The sequence below is a fragment of the Hipposideros armiger genome, unplaced genomic scaffold, assembly GCF_001890085.2.
Source record: "Hipposideros armiger isolate ML-2016 unplaced genomic scaffold, ASM189008v1 scaffold_277, whole genome shotgun sequence".
Classification (NCBI taxonomy): Eukaryota; Metazoa; Chordata; class Mammalia; order Chiroptera; family Hipposideridae; genus Hipposideros; species Hipposideros armiger.
The window spans coordinates 2,378,145-2,405,747 of NW_017731627.1; the positions used below are offsets into that span (position 1 = coordinate 2,378,145).

At 41.1% G+C, this 27,603-nt stretch overlaps 1 protein-coding gene across 3 annotated transcripts; it reads left to right on the plus strand.

Moving 5' to 3' along the window:
- The first annotated feature begins 2,197 nt into the window (after positions 1-2,197).
- NEMP1 (nuclear envelope integral membrane protein 1) lies at positions 2,198-26,074 on the plus strand. Of its 3 annotated transcripts, none has more exons than XM_019657682.1 (9): positions 2,198-2,324; positions 10,615-10,739; positions 11,968-12,187; positions 16,798-16,870; positions 17,922-18,015; positions 18,472-18,586; positions 19,699-19,951; positions 20,734-20,907; positions 21,660-26,074. In XM_019657682.1, exons 1-9 carry the CDS (start codon positions 2,198-2,200, stop codon positions 21,832-21,834), a joined length of 1,356 nt encoding a protein of 451 aa, XP_019513227.1. In that variant the 3' UTR covers positions 21,835-26,074. The 3 variants fall into 3 exon arrangements, with proteins under 3 accessions (XP_019513227.1, XP_019513228.1, XP_019513229.1); XM_019657683.1 differs by having other exon boundaries at positions 19,726-19,951; XM_019657684.1 differs by having other exon boundaries at positions 19,741-19,951.
- The last annotated feature ends 1,529 nt before the right edge of the window (positions 26,075-27,603 follow it).

Below are 27,603 nucleotides of genomic sequence, written 5' to 3' on the forward strand. Positions count from 1 at the left end.
GGCAGCCCAGCTCCAGGTCGAGCTGTTGTTCAGCATCTTAGCTGTGGAGGGCAGTGTCACTGGCCCTCATATGTGGGATCCGAACCGGGGCTCTCTGGCGTCCCAAGCCAGCTCTTAACCAACGCACCACTTGGCCGGCCCCACAAATTATTTTTTAAAAGTTCTAGATTTACAAAAAAATTAAGATAGTACAGCGTTCCCATATAACCCACATCCAGTTTTCACTATTATATTAGTACACTATATTTGCTACCATTAATGAACCAGCACTGATGTATTGTTATTAACCAAATGTCTATAGTTTATTCAGATTTCCTTAGTTTTTACCTAATTTTTTTTTCTGTTCCAGGATCTCCTACATTATATCATATTACATTTGGTTCTCTTGTCTCCTTAGCTACCTCTTGGCTGTTACAGTTTCTCAGACTTTCCTTATTTTTGATGACCTTGATAGTTTTAAGGAGTACTTGTCGGGTATTTTATAGGATGCCCCTCTATTCGAATGTTTAATGTTTTTCTCATGATTGGATTAGTTTTATGGGTTTGTAGGAGGAAAACCATAAAGGTAAAATGCTATTTTCATCACATGCTATCAAGGGTACATAATAACAAGTGATTTATTACTGTTGCTATTGACCTTTCTAGGTCAGCCAAGGGAGAGTGTGTGAGCGAGACATAGGATGACCATTGCCGCATGGGTGACTTACACTTTTCTTTCTGAGGATAAACTTTATTTTCTTGTCCATGACTCACCCCCATTTTGACTTTTAAAAAGTTTTTTGTTTTGAAAGCTTGAGCCTTTCCCAGCAGTTACCCCCTTCCCTTAATTCCCCCTCCATCATCTCTAGTGTTCCTACCCACCACTCTCAGATAGGTCCTCTAAAAAAATAAGATGCTTCAATTTCTACTAACATTTTCTGAACGCCTGTTATGTACCAGGCACTCTGCTAAGCCCACACTGTGTGAAATCACTTAATAGGAAGCAGCTTGATTCATGGAAAGAACTCAGGTAGGAAGACTTGGGTTGGAACCACAGGCTAGCTAGCCCAACTAACTGCAATCTTTGGCAAGTACCTTGGCTTATCTTAGCCTTGGCTTTTTTTTTTTTTTAAAGAGTTTATTGGGGAGTTGGGGGAGGGGAACAGACAAGTTGCTGTCTTTTTGTTCTTCAGTCTAGTGGAGGACATCGGTTGCTTCACTGGCCCATGTTGGTATTATCATTGCGCTCTTCCTGGGTGAGGTAGATCGGTCGCTGGCCACTGGACAGCCACTCACGGCGGCTCTTGACAGCTCACACCGGCTGCTGGCCGCTCATGCTGGCTGCTGTCCACTCATGGTAGCTCACATTAGCCCACTGCAGCCCCACTGCAGCCCAGCTCCAGGTCAAGCTGTTTTTTTACCACCTTAGCTGTAGAGGGCAGTGTCATTGGCCCTCATGTGGGATCCGAACCGGGGTCCTGCTGCTCAGAGCTGGGGTCTCAAGCCGACTCTTCACCAACATGCCACTCTCAGTCAGCACAGTCTTGGCTTCTTAAATGGAGATAATATTTGTCTCACAAGATAGTGTGAGGAATAAAAAACTTTCTCTTAATCCTCATGTTCATTTCGCTTCCCCCAAAAAAATCCCTATGGCTATATTTTTTAATGCTAACATTTATTTTTATAAAACACAATCTTTTTTTTTTTAATCATTTAGGACTTTGGAAGACAATAGTCTTACTTAAAAAAAAAGTCCCTTTAGGACCCTACTTGTAAAGAGGTTTCAATTACAAGTTTCCCATAACAAAAAGATCGTGATAAAAAGAAAAGGAAAACAGAACTTCACAGTTTCGTTGGAAATACCAAGATTGGACAAGGAGGTCTCGGCTATTCTGATTTTGTATTGGCTAAACTTAGCATCAATCACATCAGTTGTAAATAAACGGGAGACGGAAGCCTGTTGTTAAGGGGTGGGATCTTCCTGTCGCCATTGCTAAGGTGAGAACTCTTTTCTAATAGGCTAAAAGCTGCTTCTCCCGCCCTTTCGCATCAGTTGCTAAGAGGCGGGATTATTGGGGCCGCAAGATACTGTTGGAAGCTCCGCCCATCCGATTGGTTGTTAGGGGGCGGGTCTTGTAATGGATAGGCTGTTGGACCTGCCTGTTCCGGATTAGTTGCTGGGGAGAGGCACGTGAGGAGGCGGTGGCGTGAGGCGACTATGGCGGGAGGAATGAAAGTGGCGGTCTCTCCGGCAGTTGGTGCCGGGCCCTGGGGCTGGGGGGCCGGGGGCGGTGGGGCAGTGTTGCTGCTCCTGGTTCAATCCTGCTTCTTGGTCTGCGGCTCAGGTACCGCCCGGGCAGCAGCTGCCAAGGGGGCGGGTGGCGAGGGGGTTATATTTAGAAAAGTGGGGAGTGTTCCCAGGCGCGGCCAGTTACTCTGCAGAGTGGGGCGGGCGTACGCGAAGGAAGAAGCCTAGTAGTCGGCGAATGGGCGTGGGCACTGATGGGTAAGGGCCTGGGGCGACCTGGTGGAGCTGCCCAGAGTGAGGAGGAGCCTGGGTCCTCTTGGCGGAGACAGGAAGGGAGGCCTGGACTGCTGCATGGCGTTGCACGGGCCTCCTCGAGTTTCCTGGTTAAAAAGGAAGGAGACCAAGAACTGTGACGAGCAGGCAGAGCTGTCAGTGGAAAGGGAGCATCCCATTCATTCCGCAAATTAGCAACACTTGAGCATAGACTCTGTTAGGACTCGGGGCACGGGTGGCTGAACGGAGAATTATAGTTCGCCGAAATGCAGTGATCTCTTATGTCTTCTGTCCTTGTAAGATTCTGGCCCCTACTGGCCCTAATAGAACGGACCTGCAGTTTTTTAATTCCCGTTTCAACAAAACAAAACAAAAAAACAGAGGAAAGATTCAAGCGCCATTCACCATCGAATAGGTTTATTTTGGAAGTTTAATTCCTCAGGCAAACGAATTTGATATTAACTGCTGGATAATTGGCTTTGGACTGGGGTGACACTTTTCCTTTTCCGCTCCAGTCCAGAAAACCTAGAGTGTTTGTAAGAACTTCCGTCTACCCCTTGTTAAATGCACAACAGAAAAATAAGTGAGGGTTCCAAACCTCCACTGGAGGGAGTTGAAACTCACAGGGTTAAGGATAATTTTATCTTGTAAACACATATTATGCTCCCTTACCTATTCCTTCGTTTGCTGCCTATCTCATGCTGTCACTTATGATTAAACTTCGCTGCAGACTTTTAAGGTTTTTTCAGGATCCATAGATCTAGTTCCAAAGTGCAGAGTCTTTCTGAAACAGAGTTTTTTGGGGGTGGGGGATGGGGAGTAGGTATCTAGGAAGGTACTTTTCTAGAAGCAGGGCCCAGAGTAACATTTGAAGGGCTATTTATGATCTGAATGAACTTGGGACAGATGTTTAACCTCTAAAATGGGGTTGTGGATTGTGGGGATGGAAGAGAAAATATATGCAAAAATGTTCCTACAGAGAGCTCAATCAGTCTCTTTAATGAAGTTTCTTTAGTGATGAGGAATAGGGACATCTTGGCTTAGAGAAGGGTATACTCCAGGGATAGTCTTTCTTCTGTGTGGCCTGATACATCATGTGGGTGGCAGCTACAAAGTAACAATCATGTAATGGAGAAGAACTTTCTAAAAGTCAGAGGTACCTAAAGACAGAATGGAGTACTTCAAAAGGCAGGGAATTCTTTCTCACTGGAAGTTTATTTTAGACTACTTGGCAAATACAATTGCTATAAAGAAGTAGAAAAAAACCCTCACAGTTTATTCTATTCAGAGGTGATCCATTTTAGCACACTTGCTTTTGGTCTTTTCCAACATGTTTTTAATTAAACAAAAATTTTATTTTTTTTTAAAGTTGACAGTACATTCATGTTCCTGTCAGCAATCCTGTTCTCTTCCCTGGAGGCCACCAGATAGTTTTCTCATTTGATTTTGTAGCATAAGCATTTTCCTATGTCATTTAAAATTCTTCATAAATATTATTTTTACTTCTATGGAAATATTTGTTTAATGTTTCTGAATTAGCCATTTGGTTTGGATATTTGATTTCTGCTGTTGGTTGAATATTTGTGGCATTTCTTTTTTTTTTAAAGATTTTATTGGGGAATTGAGGGAGGGGAACAGCGCTGGGGAATTGTGGAAGGGGAACAGACAAGTTGCTGTCCTTTTGTTCTTCAGTCTAGTTGTGGAGGATGTCGCTTCACTGGCCCAAGTTGGTATCATCATTGCGCTCTTCCCGGATGAGAAAGATCGGTCGCCGGCCTCTGGACGGCTGCTCACGGCGGCTCTTGGTAGCTCATACCGGCTGTCGGTCGCTCACGCTGATTGCCAGCCACACAGGGTAGCTTATGGCAGCTCACTGCAGCCTACACCGTCTCCGGCAACTCATGGCAGTCCAGCTCCAGGTCGAGATGTTGTTCACCATTTTAGCTGTAGAGGGCAGTGTCACCGACCCTCATGTGGAATCCGAACCCGGGCCCTGCTGCTCAGAGCCGGCGTCCCAAGCCAGCTCTTAACCAACGCGCCATTCAACCGGCCCGCGTTTCTAGTTTTTAATTGTAGATAACACTGAAGAGCTTTGTGTATAAGGTTTTTTTTTATTGCATTTAGATTTTTTAAAGGATAGATTCTCAGAAATGGATTTATTAGATCAAAAGCTAAAATATATTTAAGACCCTTAAAACATCTTGCTAAAATACTTTTCTGAAAAGTTGTGCCAGTTTACACCACTATCAGCAATATTTGCTTGTGACCCCTTGCCAGCATTGGAGATTCTAGACTAACACTTTTGCTAATTTGTGGATCTTAATGTACATTGCACTTCTTGGATTATTTGTGAGGGAGCATCTTTGAACTGTTTATTATTTAATTTTCTGTTTTGACTTGAATTTTTTTGAGTTGTGTCCTTTTTTCTTGGCATATTTATTGTGATTATTGGGATTTTTGTGTACTTTTAAAATCAATTTGTATAAACTTTTTATGTACCAAGGATATACATTTGGTTGTCAGAAAAGTCATGACATATTTTTTTATGTTTTTCAGTGCAAAAATGCATCATGACTTTCCCGACGACCCAATATTTAGAATTGATTTATTTATTACAGAACTTTAATTTGCTCCCTTTTATCTTTCTAAATAGAAAGTTTATATTTTTATGTGGTCACTTCGTTTTATTTTTTAGATTTATTTCCATTGCTTTTATGCTTAACCCTCCAAAATTGAATTGATATAATTTTATTTTATTTATTTATTTATTGGGGAATTGGGGGGATGGGAACAGTGCTGGGGAATTGGGGGAAGGGGAACAGACAAGTTGCTGTCGTTTTGTTCTTCAGTCTAGTTGTGGAGGACATTGTTTCACTGGCCCAAGTTGGCACCATCGCGCTCTTCCCGGGCGAGGCAGATCAGTCGCTGGCTTCTGGATGGCCGCTCACTGCGGCTGCTGGCCGCTCACACTGGCTGCTGTCTGCTCACACTGGCTGCTGGCTACATACGGTAGCCCATGGCAACCCACTACCACAGGGGCTGCAGCCTACACCATTGCCAGTGACTCATGGCAGCGCAGCTCCAGGTTGAGCTGTTGTTCATCATTTTAGCTGTAGAGTGTGAGCATCACTGACCCTCAATGTGGGATCTGAACCTCAGCCCTGCTGCTCAGAGCTGGTGCTCCTAAGCGAGCTCTTAACCAGCTGAGCCACTCTGCCGGCCCGATTTTACTTTTTAATCTATAATTCATGTTAGAATTTGGTGTGAGATGAGGATCTAAATAGATTTTATTTTCCAAATAACCAGTCAGTTGTCCCAGCATCCCATTGAATAATCCTTTGCTAAATCCACTGATTTAAAATGTTAATTTTTAAGGAGGCTTTTAAGTGTGAACACTGGATTACCTCCTTACAGAAATCAATAGAGGCTACTTAAGAATTAGAAGAGGTTGTTTTTCATGACTTTATAGGGTCCCTTCTGGTCCTCACATACTATGAATTTATTTTCATTACCTTCTACCTATAGATGTTAAATGATCAGTGTTGTTGATTGAGAAGCAGGTGAAAAATAAGTTTGTAATGATCGTAAGTAAATATGAAGTGATTAACCTTTGAATAGCTGCTTTATGGTAAACACAATAAGCAAGTTGTGATTCACTAAATTGCAAGAAAGCATTTTCTGAGAATAAGTAGATCTTTGGGCTCAGAAAGCATTTTCCTGAATGTTTAATTCATTCTGCTTTTTAACATGCTGGCTAACTCACTTTAGAGAGGGAAAGTTAGGTGGTGTATGTCCTTCTGGTATGGGAAAAATAAGCTTCTAACATGAGCATGTTAATAACTTGTATGTGTTTAAGGTCATTTGGTTTAGTTCTGTGTTTTGAACAATTTAAGCTATAGCTGGAGTGGCGATTGTTTCCACAGATTTTCCTTTTAGGCTGAATTGGAATATTTTACCTATCAATGAATTTTCACAGATGTGGCTGGCCGTGGTGCTGATTTGTGTAGGAGGTTGCTATTAGAAAAGTTTGTTTATTTACAGCTCTTTCCCTTGAATGGTGTGGAACTGTGGAAAAGGAAGAACTAGATTTTAAAAGATGTTGCTTTTTTTTTTTTAAAGATTTTATTGGGGAATCAGGGAAGGGGAACAGACAAATTGCTGTCCTTTTGTTCTTCAGTCTAGTTGTGGAGGACTTCACTTCACTGGCCCATGTTGCTATTATCATTGAGCTCTTCCCGGGTGAGGCAGTTGCTCGCCGGCCATTGGACGGCCGCTCATGAAAGCACACGCCAGCTGCTGGCTGCCGGCCACTCACAGTAGCTCACGGCAGCCCACTGTAGCAGGGGCTGCAGCCTATGCCGTCGCTGGTGACTCACGGCAGCCTAGCTCCAGGTTGAGCTGTTGTTCACCATAAAAGATGTTGCTTTTTATGAAATAATTTTATTTCTTTAGGAAAATGACATTGGAAAATTTTAAAGTTAGTTAAAACATGGTTGCCTTTTCTTGGCATTAAGATTTTAAAATGGCCTGTGCTATTGACACATGATTTGTATCTTGCTACCCTCTTGAAAGTAACAGCAGGCTTAAAAAGGTGTAGTGTTATATTACTTGGTGCTGTGGGTAAGAAGGGGTTAATAAGTCTAAATCTTCTTTAAAAAAAATTTGTAGGGCCTGGTGAGTGACTCAGCTGGTTAAGAGCTTACTCAAGGGTGTGAGCTCTGAGCAACAGGGCCACTGGTTCGATTCTTGGCCTGAGCTGAGCTGCCACTGAGCTGCCAACAGGTGGCAGGATGGCTCAGCTAAAAAAGAAAAAAAAATTGTAAACACAGTAGTTTTAAGCTTCATATACCCTTATTATTCTCTTATAGTCTCCAGAAGAAAATAAACTCTTGATCTATATTTGTGAATGAGTATTCTTTAAGTATATTTGTGAGACAAATGTCAACAGGATTTTGAAAAGGTTTTATTTTATGAAAAATAGGCTTGGAGGAAATCCAGCTTAGTATTGGATTAAATCCTAGTGAGAAATTGATAGGGTTTAGGACATGCTACCCCAAAATATGGTACCTTGGCATATTGAACATTTTAAGTTGAGGGAATTTGAGAAAACAGCAGAAGCAGGAAGGTCACTCTGACCTCCCCCATTTTGTTCTTCTCCCCTGAAGTAGGCCATAAAGTCCTCATGTGAGAGGTGTTCTTCCTATATCTGGAGGAAAGGAGCATCCTTATTGCCGAAGACAAAGGGACCCCAAGAAGAATCCTAACAAACAGGCCTTGTTCAGTTTCTTCCAGTTTACCACGATTACCTCATACTTCAAAAACTGCCTTGTTTCTCTAGGATCGTCCACTCATCATCAAACCCAGCATAAAAGTACATAGATCTCACATATTTGGGAGGTCCCTATTTCCTTTTGAAGGCTTTTGTGTCACGCAAAACATTGAATACATTTGTATGCTTTTCTCCTGTTAATCTGCCTTTGTCAGTTTATTCTTCAGACCCAGCCAATGAAGAGGGTCAAGGAAAACTTTTTCCTCCCATACAATATCAAGACTGAATTAAAAAGAAAAAGTTGAGATATAATTCACTTACCTAAACTCCACACTTTGAGTGGTTTTTAGTACATTCACAAGGTTGTGCAACCATCACCTTTGAATACTTCCAGAATATTTTCATCCCTCCAAAATGAGACCCCATACACCGTAGCATTCACTTCCCATTCCCTTCTCCTCCCAGCCCCTGGCAACCACTAATCTACTTTCTGTCTGTGAATTTACCTATTCTGGATATTACATATAAATGGAATCATTCAATATGTGGCCTTTTTTTTTTTTGCCTGGATGCTTTCAATCCCCATAATGTTTTCAAGGTTCATCCGTGTGTTGTATGTATCACTACTTTTATGGCTGAATAATATTCCATGGTATCACAGTACTGCATTTTGTGCATCCATCAGTTAATGGACATGTGGGTTTCCACATTTTGGTTATTATGAATATTGCTGCTATGAACATTCGTGTACAAGTTTTTGTGTGAACATTATGTTTTCAGTTCTCTTGGGTGTATACATAGGAGTGGAATTGCTGGGCCATATAATAACTGTATATTTAACTTTTTGAGGAACTGCCAAACTGCTTTCCAAAGAGGCTGCACCATTTTACATCCCCGCTGGCAATGTATGAGGGTTCTAGTTTCTCTACATCCTCACTAACACTTGGTATTGCCCTCTTTTGCTTATAGCCACCCTAGTGAGTGAATTGGTTTTTCATTGTGGTTTTGATTTGCATTTTCCTAACGACTAATGATGTTGAGCCTCTTGTCATGTGCTCATTGGCCATTTGTGTATCTTCTTTGGAGAAAATCTATTCAAATCCTTTGCCCATTTAAAAAATTGGGTTATTTCTCTATTGTTGAGATGTAGTAGTATGTTATATATTCTGGATACTAGATCCTTATCAGATATATGATTTGTAAATACTTTCTTCCATTTTGTGGGTTTTTTAACTTTTTTTTTTTTTTTTTAAGATTTCATTGGGGAATTGGGGGAGGGGAACAGACAAGTTGCTGTCCTTTTGATCTTCAGTCTAGTTGTGGAGGATGTCGCTTCACTGGCCCATGTTGGTATTATCATTGCACTCATCCCGGTGAGGCAATCGGTTGCTAGCCATTGGACGGCCGCTCACGACGGCTCATGGCAGCTCATGAAAGCACATGCCAGCTGTCGGCCAGCCCCACTGCAGCCTACGCTGCAACTGGCGACTTATGGCAGCCCAACTCCAGGTCGAGCTGTTGTTCACCATCTTAGCTGTAGAGGGCGCAGTGTCACTGGCCCTCATGTGGGATCCGAACTGGGGTCCTGCTGCTCAGAGCTGGTGTCCCAAGCCAACTCCTAACCAATGTGCCACTCCGCTGGCCCGTCTTTTCACTTTCTTAATAATGTCCTTTGAAACAAAAGTTTTAAATTTTTACGAAGTATGATTTATCTGGTTTTTTCCCCCTTTGGTTTCCATAGTTTATATAGGATGTCTGTATGTTATATATCTATTTGTGTCATAGCTAAGAAACCATTGCCTAATCCAAGGTGACGAAGATTTATACATGTGTTTTCTTCTAAGAGTTTTACGGTTTTTGTTCTTACATTTAGATTTCAGATTGACTTTAATTTCAAGATTCATCTTAGCCTCACCCTAAAACTATTTTGGATTGGTGGGCATCATTGCCTTTTTTGTGTGTGTAACTGGCTTTCTAAGGTTTGGTTGAGGTGTGTGTTTAGTTGTTTATTTAAATCTACCCATTTTTATACTAAGAACCAGAGAGATAACTATATTTTTACTTAGAATAGCACTCAATAAATTGGTAAGTACAATATAGAAAGAACTTAAGGAAGAAGTTATTTAAATGTTTTGTGGTAAAGAAGGTAGCTTGCGCAACTTGGGTAGGAAGATGCAAAGAAGTGGTCACCTTAAAACCTTAAATTAGCTGAGATTGAATACAAAATTTCTGAGGGGGAGAATCTTCTGTTGGGTAAAATCAAAGGGACTGCTTAGTATTCATTGGCTGTTCTTAAAACTTGAAATAAAACAGCTAGAAAAAAGCAACTTTGCAATCTTTTAGTGTCTACTTAAAAGTACTAGACATATATACAAAATGTTGCCAGTTTTGTTCATCCTGCTGAGGAAAGGGATAGAGAAAATCACCAGATGGGTTTACTTTAGCTATGCCTTTATAAAGGAAACAGGACCTGGGTGTGAATCTCAGTTAAGCTATTTACTGGTTGTATGACTTTGGGCAAATTCATTTTTCTTAAACATCAGTTTCCTTATTTGTGAAATAGGGATTATGAGAGTGCCTACCTCATAACACCGTTGGGATGGTTAAATGAGACAGAGAGCATACTGCCTGCCTTAATAAACACTTAATAGTAGCTTTTGTTATTCTGGGTTAGTGACTGTAATATTTAAATAATTAAATTTACCTTATTTCTTCTCTTGTTTCTCAGTCACTGATATTTTAACCCCAACTTTAAGAAAGTTGTCAGTTTGATTCTTTGTATGAAATGAGTTCTAGTTAGCTTGTTATGTTATATTTAATTCTTATTTCCTTTCTTTGCATAAAGCTGGAATTGGTGTAGACGTGGTCATGCTTCAGGAATCCCAAGTTTATAATATGAATGCTAGGCAGCAATTCTGTTATAAAAATGTGCTTATTCCAAAGTGGCATGATGTATGGACACGGATACAGGTAATAATTTGGGCAGCTTCTGTGAATATTTGTCTGTCTGTATTAGTGAGTACTTTGACGTGTTTTTTTTCTTTTCACACATAATTGTTTTTAAAAAGTATTAACAACCTTGGTAGGGTTGAGATGATCCTGAATTGTATTTTCGTCAATAAGTATGCCTGCTTTGTGTTCCTCTCTCTTTTCCTTTAAATAGCTTACAGAACTTGACCCTGAGGTGAACTAACTTCCTTCCTCCTTTTCCCAAAGAAACTGCTTCCTTCTCTTGCCTTCAATTTTACACACACACACACACGCACACACGCATACACGCACGCACACACACACGCGCGCGCGCGCACACACACACACACACACACACACACACACACACACTCACACCTCCCTGTATACACCTCTCTCTTTTTTAAAGGCCTTATGCTTTCTTTGGCCTGGAAACTGTGTGTGCCAGTCAGGATGTAAACTCTTTTGCCTTGCTGCTCCTATTTTGATTCTACACAAGATGTTTCATAACCCCCCCGAATTTCCCCTTGATGGAATGACTTCGGTCTCATTTGTTTCATAACACTGTTAAGCCACCTGGCAAGCAAGAGTGTCTGGCTATTATAATGATTGAACAAAATGAGTCCTTTTGGAAGTATTGTTGCTGCTATAAGCAAAGTTACTGATAAGGGCATTTGTTGTTCACATCAAAAACATAAGGGTGGGCTTGTGGGGTTTTTTAATTCTCTTTTTTTTATTGTCTGATATAAAGATCATATTCCATCTGGGGCAAATTATAACCAACATTTACCTGTAATCAGTGATTTTGTGACAAAGGGTTGAATTCCTCAGCCTGTCATTATAGGGAACATTTTTGGGGCTGTTTATGCCTGGTAATTTTCTTAATATTCTAGATCCTTGCTTTATATGATCTCTCACAAATAGCTGTATTGATAACCCTTTCAGCTTGGAAGTCCCCTTCCCACCCCATCTATGTTCTGGCCTAATAGTAGGTTCAGATCACGTTAACAACAAGACCTTCTAGCAGCTGCCTCTGTGTACCATGTGCAATGTTTTTTGCCCAATTATGTTTTAGCTGCTGCATCTCTATTTTATATAAGGCTGGTGGAAAACTAGTGCCATTTCTGATTTAGATATTTACTCTAAAGTTATTTTTTTAAAATGGTGTTTGTGAAAAATTTTAATTCCTACTTCCTTTTTTCTCCTCCTCATTTTATTTATGTTACAGATCCGGATAAATAGTTCCAAATTGGTACGAGTCACCCAGGTGGAGAATGAAGAGAAACTGAAGGAGCTAGAACAGTTTAGTATCTGGAACTTTTTTTCCTCCTTTTTAAAAGAGAAATTGAATGACACCTATGTTAATGTGGGTCTCTACAGCACAAAAACCTGCCTCAAAGTTGAGATTATAGAGGACCACACCAAATACAGTGTCACTGTGACCCGCAGTAAGTCTTCTGTTTTTCTGATAGATTCTATAATGAGAAGGGACTGTGCTTTGGAGGGTATAATTAATGAGACAGAGAAGTCAGCTCAAGACAATTCCATTTTGGTTATGATTATATCCTGAGTACACCACTGCTCCAAACAGTTTAGAGAGACTCCACCCCACATGAAACCTTTTAGGCCTGGAATTGAGACTTCACCTTAGATCATTCTGAGTACCTCCTTATCTCGAATTGTGAAGACATACATTCCTAACACTTCCAATGGCCATGACCTGATATTCCTAGTATTCTTTAGAGTAAGAAAGGTGTATTTCTGCTTTCTGGGCACTTTTAGACAAAGATAGGTGTCCTGAAATATACGGGTCTATATTTGAAGACATGAATGGTTAAATAATAAAAACTGAAGGGCTGGCCGAGTGGCGCGATGGTTAAGAACTGGCTTGGGACGCCAGAGGGCCCCGGTTCGGATCCCACATATGAGGGCCAGTGACACTGCCCTCCAAAGCTAAGATGCTGAACAACAGCTCAACCTGGAGCTGGGCTGCCGTGAGTTGCTGGCGACGGCGTAGGCTGTAGCCCGCAGCCCCTGTGGCAGTGGGTTGCCATGGGCTACTGTGTGTAGCCAGCAGCCAGCGTGAGCGGCCAGCAGCCAGCGTGAGCGGCCAGCAGCCGCTGTGAGCGGCCATCCAGAAGCCAGCGACTGATCTGCCTCGCCTGGGAAGAGCGCAATGATGGTGCCAACTTGGGCCAGTGAAGCAACGTCCCTCCACAACTAGATTGAAGAACAAAACAACAGCAACTTGTCTGTTCCCCTTCCCCCAGTTCCCCAGCACTGTTCCCATCCCCCCAATTCCCCAATAAAAATCTTAAAAATAATAATAATAATAATAAAAACTGAAGAAAAGTAGAACTGACTATTAATACTTCACAAATAGAAAGTATTTGTGGAACCATAAATAAATATGAAGATCACTGCAGTTTAAGGCTTAATTCAGTACAACTAGGAGAAGTTTTCCCGTCTCTGATTATAAGCAAGTTTCACAGAGGAGGTAGATCATTATCCTGTGGAAGTCTCTATAACTTTAGGTTTCTCTTTTGTTACCACCCAGGTGCTTGTGTTGTTAGTAGTAGAAATGTTCCTGGGTTTTGCTACAAAACAGCTTGTGCCCGTCCGTCTTTTTTTTATTTTATTTTATTGGGGTACAGTGTGTTTTTCCCAGGACCCATAAGCTTCAAGTCAAATTGTTGTCCTTCAACCTTAGTTGTGTAGGGCGCAGCTAGCTCAGCTCCAAGTCCAGTCGCCATCGGCCGCCCTTAGGCAGCTTGTGGCTGCTTAGCTCAAGGTGCCGTGTTCAGTCGGGGGGGGGGGGGGGCACAGCCCACCATCCCATGCGTGAGTTGAACCGGCAACCTTATTGTTAAGAGCACGCGCTCTAACCAATTGAGCCATCCGGCCACCCACCAGCAGCTCAGCTGCAGCTCAGCTCAAGTTGTTGCCTGCAATCTAGTTTCGGAGGGTGCAGCTCACTGGCCCATGTGGGAATCGAACCGGCGACCCTGTTGATCAGAGTTTGCGCTCTAACCAACTGAGCCACCTGGCTGCCCCAGTTTGTGCCCTTCTAATTGTCCTAGAGTTCCATAGTTTTTTGGTTTGATGGGATTGGCCTGTTTTTTGGGTTTCCTTTTACATTTACTGACCCCTCTTGCTGTTCTGTTTGTGGACCTCCTCTAGACTCAGAGCGCTTGAATGTGAAAGCTATGGGAGTGTCTGGTATGCCACTCAGGTCTCTGCTTGGGTCCCTGGTCCTGGCTGAGATGTGTATGAGTGTAGGCTTTCCCAACACAGTGGTTGTTTAGCAAAGCGAAAGGAAGTAAGTGGTGATGTGGGGTAAGAAAAGCAGCCAGTTAGAGAACAACAGATGGCCCTGACCCAAAGTTCTGGGCAAATCTGCTGAATCCTAGCCTGTGAATGACTCAAGGCTTGAAAGACAGATTGGTAGAGACCCCTTGTGGGCAATTGCATGAAGTGCTGATGGCACAATGCCTGGCTCTGCCGAAGCCAAGCTTGGTTTCTTTTAGCCTTAGTGTAGGTCGTCAAAATAAAAATAAGATCTTTGGGAAAGTACAGGTTAGACAGAGACCTAATTGCGCTTCCTCTTTGGAAGGGTGTCCAGGCTTTGTGTGGAATTTACAACGCTGTTTAAGAGGGCTGTTTGCATTTATTTTATTAGATGACCAATAATGCCAACATTGCCTTTTAATCTATACAGTAGTTCCCCCTTATCCATGGTTTCGCTTTCTGTGGTTTCAGTTACCTGCAGTCAACCTCTGTCTGAAAATATTAAATGGAAAATTTCATAAATAAACAATTTATAAGTTTTAAATTGCACGCCATTCTGAGTAATGCGATGAAATCTCGAACTCTCCCATCTGGATGCAAATCATTCCTTTGTCCAGTGTATCCATGCTGTATACGCTGCCCTCCCATTAGTTACCTTGCAGCCATCTGGGTTATCAGATTGATTGTCACGGGTGATTGTGCTTGTGTTCAAGTAGCCCTTAGTTTACTAACAAGTAGCCCTAAAATACAAGAGTAGTGATGCTGGTAATTTGGATATGCCAAAGAGAAGCCATAAAGTGCTTCCTTTAAGTGAAAAGGTGAAAATTATTGAGTTAATAAGGAAAGAAAAAAAGTCATATGCTGAGGTTGCTAAGATAGATGGTAAGAATGAATCTTCTGTGAAATTGTGAAGAAGGAAAAAGAAATCTGCTAGTTTTGCTGTCACACCTCAAACTGCAAAAGTTACAGCTACAGTGTGTGTAAGTGCTTCGTTAAGATGAAAAAGGCATTAAATTTGTGGGTGGAAGACATGAACGGAAAATGTGTTCCAACTGATGGCAGTGTGTTGCACCAGAAAACATTGAGCCTGTATGAAGACTTTAGCAAGGGATCCTCAGAAATGAGTGATCACATTCACATAACTTTTATTACAGCATATGGTTATAATTGTATTTTATTATTGTTAATCTCTATAAATTAAACTTTATCATATATATATATGTATACATACACAGATATATAGGGTTCAGTACTATCCACATATGAGGTGTGATCAAACAATATGGTGAATGTTTAAATAAAACATTTTATTACAGTAAAAGACACACTGCCATTAATCCCCCTCAAAACACCCTCCCTTGCTTCGAACACACTTATCCCATCGTTCTTTCTACTTTCTGAAGCAGTTCTGGAAGTCCTCTTTCGTGAGTGTCTTTAGTTGCACTGTCGTGGCTGCCTTGATGTCCTAAATCATTTTGACTTTGGGGAAGAGCCAGAAATCGCACAGTGCCAGATCGATCCGGTGAATGAGGTGGATGAAGACACACCATAATGTTTTTATTTGACAGAAATTGCCATATACCAGAAGTGATTTGTGATACGGAGCGTTGTCAAGATGGAGGATGATTTATGGCACACTTTAAAACACATCTTCTCTCAACTGTAGCTCAGACCCAACTGACTGTACCGGACAAGTTGAAACTTGTCACACACTGTTATTAAGGTTTGACGCACTGCTTCCAGTATTGAATATTCCTGCCTTTCCATTGGATGGCAGTCGGCAGCAGCATTCACTGTATTTTGTGATCACAATGGAAAGGCTCCGTGTCACACATCGCTTTTGGTACGGCAATTTCTATCAAATAAAAACATTACAGTGTGACCTCATCCACCTTATTCGCTGGATTTGGCACCATGCAACTTCTGGCTCTTCCCCAAAGTCAAAATGACCATGAAAGGTAAACGTTGTGAATAGATTCAGGACACCGAGGCAGCCAAGACAGTGCAACTAAAGACACAAAAGAGGACTTCCAGAACTGCTTCAGAAAGTGGCAGGAACAACGGGATAAGTATGTTCAAAGTGAGGGGGGCTGTTTTGAGGGGAATTAATTTACTGTAATTTTTTTTTTTTTAAGATTTTTATTGGGGAATTGGGGGGATGGGAACAGTGCTGGGGAATTGGGGGAGGGGGAACAGACAAGTTGCTGTCCTTTTGTTCTTCAGTCCAGTTGTGGAGGACGTTGCTTCACTGGCCCAAGTTGGCACCATCATTGTGCTCTTCCAAGGCAAGGCAGATCAGTCGCCGGCTTCTGGACGGCCACTCACTGCGGCTACTAGCCGCTCACGCTGGCTGCTGGCTACACACAGTAGCCCATGGCAACCCACTGCCACAGGGGCTGCAGCCTACGCTGTTGCCGGCGACTCACAGCAGCCCAGCTCCAGGTTGAGCTGTTGTTCAGCATCTTAGCTGTGGAGGGCAGTGTCATTGGCCCTCATATGTGGGATCCAAACCGGGGCCCTCTGGCATCCCAAGCCAGTTCTTAACCATCGCGCCACTCGGCCGGCCCTACTGTAATATTTTTTTAAAATGTAAACATTCACTATTTTGTGATCACACCTCATATACAGTATATATAGGGTTCAGTACTATCCACGGTTTCAAGCATCTACTGGGGGTCTTGGAATGTATCCTCCCGGGATGAGGGGGGACTACTATAATGCCTTAAACTGTTTGGTTCCCCTATTAAGCAGAAGTCTCTATTTATTTCAGGATTTGACCCCAAACTCTTCCTCGTTTTCCTCCTTGGACTTATGTTATTTTTTTGTGGAGACTTGCTAAGCAGGTAGGTTCCAAGGCTAGAGTGTGGAATGATGAGGCTTAGACTCACCCTGCTTGACTTTTATCATAAAAAGACGTGCTGCCATTCCCTTTTCCAGAAATTTTATAGCTAGGCCATTGCCTGCTTGGATGATTTTTAAAAATACTTTAATATGTGTTATGATTTCTTTTTCTTGTGTGGAATAATGTACAAAACTGACAATAATGAAACCCCCCCCATTGGGTTGACCCCTCTTGTGATAGGATTTATAGCCAATATATCATCCACTCTTTCTACCATTAGAAATAATGTATTAAGCGCTTATTTTTAATGGACTATATGTTGATAAGTTTTGTGCCTCCAGAGGTAAAGAAACAGACATGAACGAATTCATTTCATGCCTTTAGGAGCCTACTAGGTAAGCTAGGTGAAACTGACCTGTACAAATATAAAGAAAACATAGATAACTAAACAAACATTAAACAAAGGTAGAATCAACATTAACTTTGTATACAAGGAAAAAGAATATCTGTGGAGTAGTGAATGAAAGATTAACAACTGGAGTTTGAAGTTGGGCTGGAGTGGTAGTTGTTCCTTACTTTGGTGATCTTAAGAGAAACCCACAGTGAGGGAGGAATAACTGGACAGAGAGTCTGAAACAGGAGTAGGAGCTCTCTTTTCTAGGCCCTGTGTTTGGTTTATCCTGCTGGGTAATCAGTTCAGTTCTAGTTCCAGTCTCCATGAGGGCAGTATTCTTGTCCCTTTCTTCTCTCCAGAGAAGCTGTACAGTTCCTCAGAAGAAAGATTCTTATTAAAAATTGGGTTGGGAGGGATGCTGAGGATGGGAGTGGGAGACTAAGCAGAGGCTTATTATTGGGATATATTTGAGGGGACCTTATTGATATTGATCCTCATAATCTGGCAGCAACTGCATTATGCCAATCTCTTCAGTTTTCTGACCTCAAGTTTTGGGCAATCTAATCTTGTATCTTTTTTCCTATCTTTTGGCATAGTTTGAACAATGCCATGTATGAAGAATACACACACAGTCATGAAATACATTTTCTCTCTGCAGAAGCCAAATCTTCTACTATTCCACTGGGATAAGTGTGGGAATCGTGGCCTCTCTGCTAATCATCATTTTCATACTGTCCAAGTTTATGCCCAAGGTAAGTAGCAGAATACTCACTCATATGTAGTTAGGATGAGCTTGGCTAGTGAAGGACTGTTTCCTTGGATAATGTTACAGCACTGAAAATGTGCATTGACTGCTGATAAGCCAGTGTCCTTCTCTTTCTTTGATTCAGAAAGGTACTTTCCGTGATGAAACTTGGAGCCTGATTACATACAAACTCTCCCTTTTTATTTAAAATTCTATGCTTAGTGGGGGATGAAAGTCTTTTTCCTGTTTGCTAATAACATAGTCAGGCTTTTAAGTTATTCAGCATCTCATTTTCCCAGTGTTCTTTTCAGACTGTATTATTTTAAATACAATATAAAGGATGTCTTTTTAAAAGAGGTGATTTTTAGGAGGTTGAATTATTTTTTTTAAATCAGTTCCATTTTGTTTTTATGTGTGGAAAACCTGTTGTAACGTTTGTGCTTTCACTTCTACTTTATCTTAGAAAAGTCCCGTTTACATCATCCTGGTGGGAGGCTGGTCCTTTTCGCTGTACCTCATTCAATTAATATTTAAAAATTTACAAGAGATCTGGAGGTGTTACTGGCAGTATCTTTTAAGTAAGTGTTGTCGGTTTTGCTTTCCTTTTTATATGTCTATAGGCTGTTTTATTTATTTTGATCATGTTGCTTATAGGAGTTTAATGGCCCATGCCATTTTACTAACTTTTTTTTTTTTTTTTAAGATTTTTTATTGGGGAATTGGGGGGATGGGAACAGTGCTGGGGAGTTGGGGGAAGGGGAACAGACAAGCTGCTGTCGTTTTGTTCTTCAATCTAGTTGTGGAGGATGTTGCTTCACTGGCCCAAGTTGGCACCATCATTGCACTCTTCTCTGGCGAGGCAGATCAGTCGCCGGCTTCTGGACGGCCGCTCACTGCGGCTGCTGGCCGCTCACGCTGGCTGCTGGCCACACACGGTAGCCCATGGCAATCCACTGCCACAGGGACTGCAGCCCACGCCGTCGCCGGCGACTCATGGCAGCCCAACTCCAGGTTGAGCTGTTGTTCAGCATCTCAGCTGCGGAGGGCAGTGTCACTGGCCCTCATATGTGGGATCCGAACCGGGGCCCTCTGGCATCCCAAGCGAGTTCTTAACCATCGCGCCACTCGGCCGGCCCTTTACTAACTTTTAAGAGTCATAGTTCTTCACTTATTTCTAGTCCCTCTACAGTTGTCACCTTCTCTTAAATTAAAATGATATTGCTAGGGAGAAGACTTTCATTTGTTGGTGTTGATAAGTACATCTTTCTTTACCCAATAGGCATATTTTTGAAAAGCTGTAAATTTTTTTTATTAATATAATCGTATTTTAAATAACACTTGAAGACCTTAAGAAATAAAGAATTCTGCAGTGAGTCTTATCTATAAAGTAAGAATCCCTTGGTTGTGCAGATAGTAACTCTTAATCTACCCTTTGCGAGGTATTAATCTGAATTTTCATATATTGGGTTTTTTAAACAGACTATTCTAGAGTTGTTCAACATTTGAACCAGATAAATTTGAGACAACAGAAAGGATAGAAGATTAAAGAGACAAGTATATCTGAATAATGAAAAAAAAGTGAATTAACTGAGTAAAAATCTTGTCCATTTTCCTGGTCCAATAGGTGCTATGTAGTGAATTTACTGCTGCTCCACACACAAGTTATTTTTACAAGTTATTGGTGAAAAAGAATGTCTTCTGATAACTCTTGTCATAGGCTATGTACTTGCAGTTGGATTCATGAGTTTTGCAGTCTGTTACAAGTATGGGCCCTTGGAGAATGAACGAAGTATCAACCTGCTGACCTGGACCTTGCAGCTGATGGGCCTGGGTTTCATGTATTCTGGTATCCAGATACCACACATTGCCCTTGCCCTGATCACCATTGCCCTGTGTACTAAGAACCTGGAGTACCCTATTCGGTGGCTGTACATCACCTACAGGTGACTGAAAGGCAATGTAACTATTGAAATGTGCAATGTGAGATGCAGTTGCAGCAAAAGGATATAGAGGTGTTGACCTGGGAGCCTCTCTGTTAATGAAAATTTATTGTATCTGGTTTTGTTCCTTCCCGAATCTCTTTTTTCAGACTCTGTGTAGACATGTTTATAATTTTATTCCAGTCATTTTATATAAAAATATCCAGGAAAGTGTCATGTGTTCCTGTTACCACTAGGTGGTGCAAAGTATATTCCTTTTCTATCACATGCCTCAGGTCACCTGGTTTCAGATTATTTCACATTTGCTCCCAGATTGCTCCGGGAGTGCTAGTCTTAATTGAAGATGTAAATCATAGCATGTTATCACCTTGCATAGTGAATATGGAATGGTTACAGGTTCTGAGGTTGTCCATGGTTGTTCTGTTACAGATAGTCAAGAGGATTCCTTCAGTTTGGGGATCCAAGTTAATGGACCACAATCTTATACCATCATTTTCTTGTCATTTTTCCAGGAACTGGAAAATAAATATTTTATCTATCATTTATTGGAAAATAAGTGAATTTATTCACATTAGTGAATAATATTGACTACTCTGACTTGTCACTCATAGCCTAACCTGTCAAAAGTACATTATAACTAAAGATATCTGTAGAAGAACGGTGGGAGTGATGACTCTTAAAGTTCAGGCTGTCTGCTATGTGCTTGGCCCACTGAAGGGAGCTAGAGGTAAGGGTGGACATAGATTACTGATTAATGATTCATGATGTTATTTTGGTGAGTACAGAAAGATGTGTAAGGCAACAGAAAAGACTGTACCCCCTCGTCTCCTGACAGAAGAAGAATATCGGATACAAGGAGAGGTGGAGACCCGAAAGGCTTTAGAGGAGCTTCGAGAATATTGTAACAGTCCAGACTGCTCTGCTTGGAAGACTGTTTCACGAATCCATTCTCCAAAGAGGTAAACTCTTGGCCAGATATGCCAAGCATCTCTTAGGGTAATTGTGACATTGAGTTTTAACAGAGATGATACTTCTAGATAATCATTTGTACTTGTGGCTTTTTTTTCCTGTTCATCTAGGAGTAGTTAAGAGAAAAGTATGTGTATCATCTTATGTTAAGCAGTATCCTGTTTTCTGGTTCCTTAAGGAACTGTCTACTCTAGCTTTGATTGTAGCATTGCGATGAGAAGACTCCAGTACCATATTGTTTCCTCTCTGAGTTTTACATTGCTCTCTGAGTGTTTGTTTGTTTGTTTGTTTTATTCCCCTTTTTTGTGGGAGATAGGGGTGGGGTTTTCTTTCTCTTTTTATTTGGGAGCAACTATACCAATGAATATGTGAAGTTTCAATTTGGAATCCTGATGGCATAAACTTTATAGGACCATAAATGAATGTGTGATGACCCTTAGTCTTCTCTTATCAGGATTATGGATGACTAAAGGAACCTTAGCACTTCCATAACTAAAATGGATAGGCTAGTGCTTATCAAGCAGGATGGGGTTGCAGGGGATGTTGGCCTATGATCCCAGCTTTCCTTTTCTCCTTATGTCTTGCTTTAGTCTATTTAACTGCCAGAGTAAGGTCAGGGATGTTAGCTAGATACAATATAATTTGACCTGTGAGCATATCGAAGGTTTCGATTTATTCTTATTTTGAAAGAAAACCAGAAAGAACAGAAAATTCCTAATGAGTATTATCTTCTCTTTTCTAGATTTGCTGACTTTGTGGAAGGTTCTTTTCACCTCACACCAAATGAGGTTTCTGTCCATGAGCAGGAATATGGATTAGGGAGCATTATTGCCCAGGATGAAAGCTATGAAGAAACATCCTCTGAGGACTCAGATTCTCGCTACCCTGCTATCACACACAACAACTTCCTGACTTAGGTGGTGGTCAGTTATTTTTATGTGGACTGGCTTGGTACCTTGATGGCCCATGTTGCATGTGTTGTGCAATTGCTTCTCAACTCTTCGAAACAGAGTGAGATAGTGCAGAAATTCTCCCAATGAAATTAAAGGCCTGAATAGGTCCCCCTCTGGAAATGACTGTGGTGTTCTCTTTGGGATCCCTGAGGAATGAGAATGGATAAAGTAGTGAATGCTTCCCATTGGTTAAGCTGTCAGCTCACATTTATGTTTCCAGAAAAACTAGATGAGCACAGCTAGCACAGCATTCTAGTTCCTCTTTAAAAGTTGATTCAGCAGTGGCATTTCTGCCACCGTGGCTGGCACTCAGAAGTGAAAACTGTCATACGTGCAATAATGCTTTCAGACTATAGGTTGCATCTTCCAGAGAGAAATCCACAAACCTGAGCCTCTTTCACTTCTGCTTTTATTTCAGTGACTTTAGAATAATCCTTGTTTTAAGAGGAAAATAGGTTTTATTTGTTTGTCTTATGTTTTAAATGAATGTATGTTTTAAAATGTAAGAAACTCGTGTTCTAGAACCAGCAAGTACTCCAGAGTGCAAGCCCCATAGGCCCCTACATATTTATTAATATGGATTATCCATTAAAACCCCAGACGCTGTTGTGTTGAGCTTTGAATTAGTTCTCACACATATGATAGTCTGAGTCCTGCGTGCTTTTAGGAACATGCCTGTAGGATCTTCTGTAGGGAAGGTCTATTGGGCTTTTTATTATATTCAACTTTTAATTCCATCTTAAAAATATATTTGCATTCTTCCCTTCCCATTCCTTCTTTCCCGTTTGCCCTTTCACATAGGGTCTGTTCTCTTACTTGTGAAGTATGTATGATTCAGAGTTTGTTTCATTTCTTATTTTATCTTCCCCTTGGTTTTTAGTGTTATTCCTGCTGTTTAGGAGAAGTGATCTTATCTAGGAAGTTTAAATGCTTTTTACACGTCCTCCATTTTTCTTGTCAGTGGGTCACATATCTTTGAGTTTCTGTGGAATCCAGAAACGATCTTTATTTTTCCTTCCCTTCCTTTGCCTACCCATTCTCCCTATTCCTTTCAGCCTTGCCTTACCACCTGTGCCCTTCTCCCGTGAAACCTGGCTAATTTGTAAGCCCTGAAACTATGAAGTTTCTTCATACAACATACAAGTTGTAGCTATGTAGCAGCCACAGTTTGTATTGCCAGGAAATAGACTTCCAGGTAATCTTCATGCCTTTGGATTCAGCCATCGGGATCAGACACATTTTTCCATGAATTTATTTTACTTATTTGCAATTCCATTTCTGATCAGAGATTTCTGCTGCCTTTTATTACAGTGGCATTGGTTCAGATTCTTTTGCCATTGGAAACTACCCTTATAAACCATCAATGCCATTTATGAGGGAGCAAATTCCCCAGTCTCTGTCATTAGCATGGTTCTGTCTTTGTGATCTTCACCCTTATACCTTGTAGAAAGCTATAATTACTCCAACCCGGAAGATAGACACTGATGGCAAGAGCATAACATTAGACTGACTGGCTTACCATGATTATAGGGAAGGCAGATGATTTTTTAAAAAGTCTTAATTCTTTCAGACCAGCCATTTAGCAGGTAATTTTGAAAGGCCCTGGGCTCCATTACTGACTTCCAAATGTCAGCTTTGAGACTTCCCTCTAGGTGGGCAGTTGATTATTTCCAGCAGTGTTTCCCACAGTTTTAAACTCTCCTGAAGTGACAACTATTTCAACTGGCAGCAAGTAGACATATAGGAGAAAGTGAAAAATAAGCAGTATTTGGGCAGGTGCTGTGGGTCAAAGTTGCAGGGTAAAGGAGCTTTATACTGGGAAACCTTTATGCCTTTGTGAATTATGTACATGGTAAATTTTTATCCCTCTACAAAGAACTGTTAAGACCTCTGGAATATACTATTTTTGTCCTCATTTATAGAAATTGAGACCTAGGGTATTTGAGCATAAGTTGATTTGAAAAAAATGATTCAGCTGTACAAGTGGTCTCAGAGTCCCTCGAGACTTTGGTGCCTTCTCCCAAATAGCTACTTAGGGAGGTGGTAGCTTGCCTCCAGGGTAACTTTGTCCTTATGTCCTGACCTATGTCCTTATTTCAGTGAGACAGCATTGTGAGGTAGGGAAAGCTTCTCCTCTTTTTCTATTTAGTGAACTTGTGAAATACAGTTTCCATCTTAAGACCAGTTTTTTTTTCACTGTGTTTGAATTTGGGGTGAGTAAAATCAAACTCAGTTTATTTCTTCCTGTCTGGTAGCTGGAGACTGAGCTGTAGGCAGTGGAGATCACAATGGGTCCTGCAGCTGAGAGCTGCTCTCAGACAGTGAAGGACAGTGCCACTGCTGTGCTGTGTGTCCTCGCCCTGCCTGCCTGTGCGGCTCTGCCCCAGATGCTTCAGAGCCCCCGTGTGCCCAAAGATTGCTTGACTTCTTAAACCTTCTTTAGAAACTGCTCTTGTCTCCCTCTTGGCCACTTAGTCTGCTGACTCAGTCACTACTTGAAGCCCCCATTTAATTTTCTCTGGCAGTTACAGCTCTTGCAATTTCAGCATAGTCTCATCTCTCAGACTGATCTCATCAAGAAGGATTGAAGGGATAACTATGGAGTTAGCTGGACGTTGGAGCCATGTTTGCTGCCATGTCAGCATCTTGCTCTGCAAATATCAAGCTGTAAATTGGCCCTAGGGCTCAGGGACTCGGCGGCATCGGAAATCTATTGCCTCTAATCGGTCTGACCAAGTTGTGTAGAGCATGTCTCCCATTAATGGGAATACAAGAGCCAACTGGCCTAAAACACTTCCCCTTCACTTTCCCACTCAGATTGCTTTCATGAGACCAATAAACAAAAATAAGGAAAATTGAATAACTTTGATACCTTCTAACAAGAAATTCCTGTCAGCCACTTCCTGTCACCAAAACTAGTTTATTTCTCCCCCCAAATTCATGACTTTTATGTCTGGTACAAAGGAGACTTTGCAGGTAATAGTTCCATTATAGTTCCAATGTTCCATTTTGTGCTAATATACCCCAGTGTAGGTCCTAGCCCTGTCTTCATTGACTACGTTCCCTTCAACTCAATCTCCGCTTGACACATGCAATAGAGATTTGATGAATGAAAGGACCCAAATAGGCCAGATGGTCCCCCAAAGCCCCGATATCCATAAAAGGCTTGGGAATGGATTATGCAATTGCCCTCAATCTTTTTGTTGTTCCAGAAAAAAAGATGGGCTCAGATGGATGCCTGCGTAAAAATGGTTCCTAGCTGTGCACTCATAACTTTTCTCTGAATTGAGTAGTGAAAGTTGAAGTAGGAGGAAAGGAAATTAAATGTCCTTTTAATATTCCTTTGGACTCAGGTCTGACATGAGATAATAACCTATATTGAAATGCCAAGAATTTTATCTGAACCAAAGAGAGGACAGTTTGACAGATTTATTATGCCTTCAACTTACATAGGCATTGAAACCAAGTAATAAACATAAAAATAGCCATTGCACAAGGCATAACCTTTTGCTTTTTTGATATAGCAGAAATAATTTTTTAAGGGAAACCTATGCAATTGTGATCTGGTCGTGTCTCTTGCTACTTAGCTTATGGAGTCAGTTGCTGTTGAGTTGGATTCTAGATGGTTACTATCTTGAAAAGGGTCTTCGGTGCATGTGGTGGGAACTAGAGCCTGCTGGGAATAAACAACACAGATTCACGGGAACATCAACACAGAGCTTTAGTGGGGATGCGAATGGCACAGACAGATGAGAGGCTTCTCAAAATGTGGGGCTTTGGGCTCCTATACCCCAACTCAGGTGTCATCTTCCCCTTCACAATCTTGACAATAACTTGAAAATGGTGAAATCACTTTCTCCCAACTTTACTAGAGCATGAGTGAGTATTAGAACTGTTACAGCCTGCAATTGCCTCAGTTTCCCATGTTTCTAGAGTTGCTGGTGAAACAGCAGGGGTTAGGAATTACTGGGTAAGTTTCAGCCTGTGGGTAATGCCTTAGTGTTATTTAAAAAGATTTGTCATTTATATTTAAAATAAATGTGCATGGATGTTTGAAAGGAGCAAAACAATCAGGGATGACTCTTTGCCATGAGTCTTATTTTCACTCTTTTCTGTAAGAAAAAAATAACAATGTTATATATATATATTTTTTCACTTTTTATTGTACAAGTTTGTAAGTAATCCCAATTTTAATAAAGTTTTATAGTGGTTTCTCTTAATGAACATGTATTTTTCTTGTTTGAATTTCTTGTTCTCAGATAATCAGCAATTAGCTCCTCAGTTTCATCTTTCTAATGAGATGGTTTCACATGCCATCTATTTTCCTTTTTTTCGTAAGCGCTGCTGCCCATCCTGGGTCTGTCTTGCTCTACTTCCATCCCTGGACTTGATGATTTCCCAGGATGCCAGATCTCTAGGGGTATTCTTGCAGGAGTAGCAGGTTGTATCACTGTTCTGTCTCATAGAAAAAACAACGTATAGGCTATTCCTGCTCCAGCGAGCTACTCTGTACTTTAGTTCTTTAATATTTTTTTAATGGCATAAAGTATTTGTTTTATATCTCCACAGGGGTGAGGGGAAGACCCGTGGATCCAGCTGTGAAATGCCTGCTAAAGAACTTTTTGTAGGATGGGAGAGGGACCAGGGCTGTAATGAGCATTAGGGGCCATGGAATAAAAACTTCAAGTATGTCTAGGCCCAACTTCTGTAGTTGGCATCTGGAACTTTTATCTTTTATGTTTTGGCTGTTTTCTTTGCTCTGAGAATCTATTATAGCATATGCATTAGTTCTGTACCTGTCTTTTTTTAGTTATTTAGACTGCATGGAAATCCATTGTCCCATTTTTCAACGATGGTGAAATAGGAAGAAAACAGGATGTGATCAATGTAAATTTATGTAGATTAATGCACACTAATGACATCTTTTTTCCTCTCCTGTCTATAACTATACTAGGTAAATAAAAGACACAGATGGTCACTAATGGCTGAATTAGTAAAAACTTAAAGCATGATTGCCAGGTGTGCTTTTTTCCTCCCCAAACATCACAGGGTTTTAGTGAGGATAAAAAAAGGCTTTTAAAGCAGTTCTTCTCAAACTTTAACATTTATAGGAAACATTCGGGGAGCTTGTTAAAATGCAGATTTCTGAGTCAGTAAGTCGGGGTTGGGGCCCAAGATTCTTCATGTCTAATAAGCTCCCAGGTGATGCAGATACTGCTGGTCTGTGGACCTCACCTTGAATAGCAAGAATGTAAAGCACTTAGTTGTTGCCTGGCACATAGTAAGTACTTGATCCATGTTGTTACTAATTGACACCAGATAATTTGTGAGAGTCAGGAAAAGCCTATACCACCAAATCCTCCCAACTCTGTCAGAAATCACTAAAGGATTTAGAATTGTTTTTTCTCTTTCTTTCTTTCTTTCTTTCTTTCTTTCTTTCTTTCTTTCTTTCTTTCTTTCTTTCTTTCTTTCATTATTTTTTTGCCAGCTTTATTGAAGTATAATTTATATACAATAAAATTTACCAGTTTTACATTTTGCTAAGTTTTGACAAATGGAGACAGTTGTGTAACCACCATCACAATGATGGTATAGGGCATTTCCATCACCCCAAAAAGTTCTCTCGTGCCCCTACATGGACTAGAAATTTTGATAGGGGGAAAGAGGAAGGGGATGGCAGAGTCAGTGGAAGCAGATCATAATCCTGTGCCCCACCTCCTATGCCTCCTCTCC

Bases quoted from the DNA above. Each gene is read 5' to 3' on its own strand.
- NEMP1 (XM_019657682.1), top strand. From the start codon at position 2,198: ATGGCGGGAGGAATGAAAGTGGCGGTCTCTCCGGCAGTTGGTGCCGGG. The intron at 10,740-11,967 runs GTAATAATTTGG...TTTATGTTACAG, and splicing joins ATGTATGGACACGGATACAG to ATCCGGATAAATAGTTCCAA. The intron at 18,587-19,698 runs GTAAGTGTTGTC...TTGGTGAAAAAG, and splicing joins TTACTGGCAGTATCTTTTAA to AATGTCTTCTGATAACTCTT.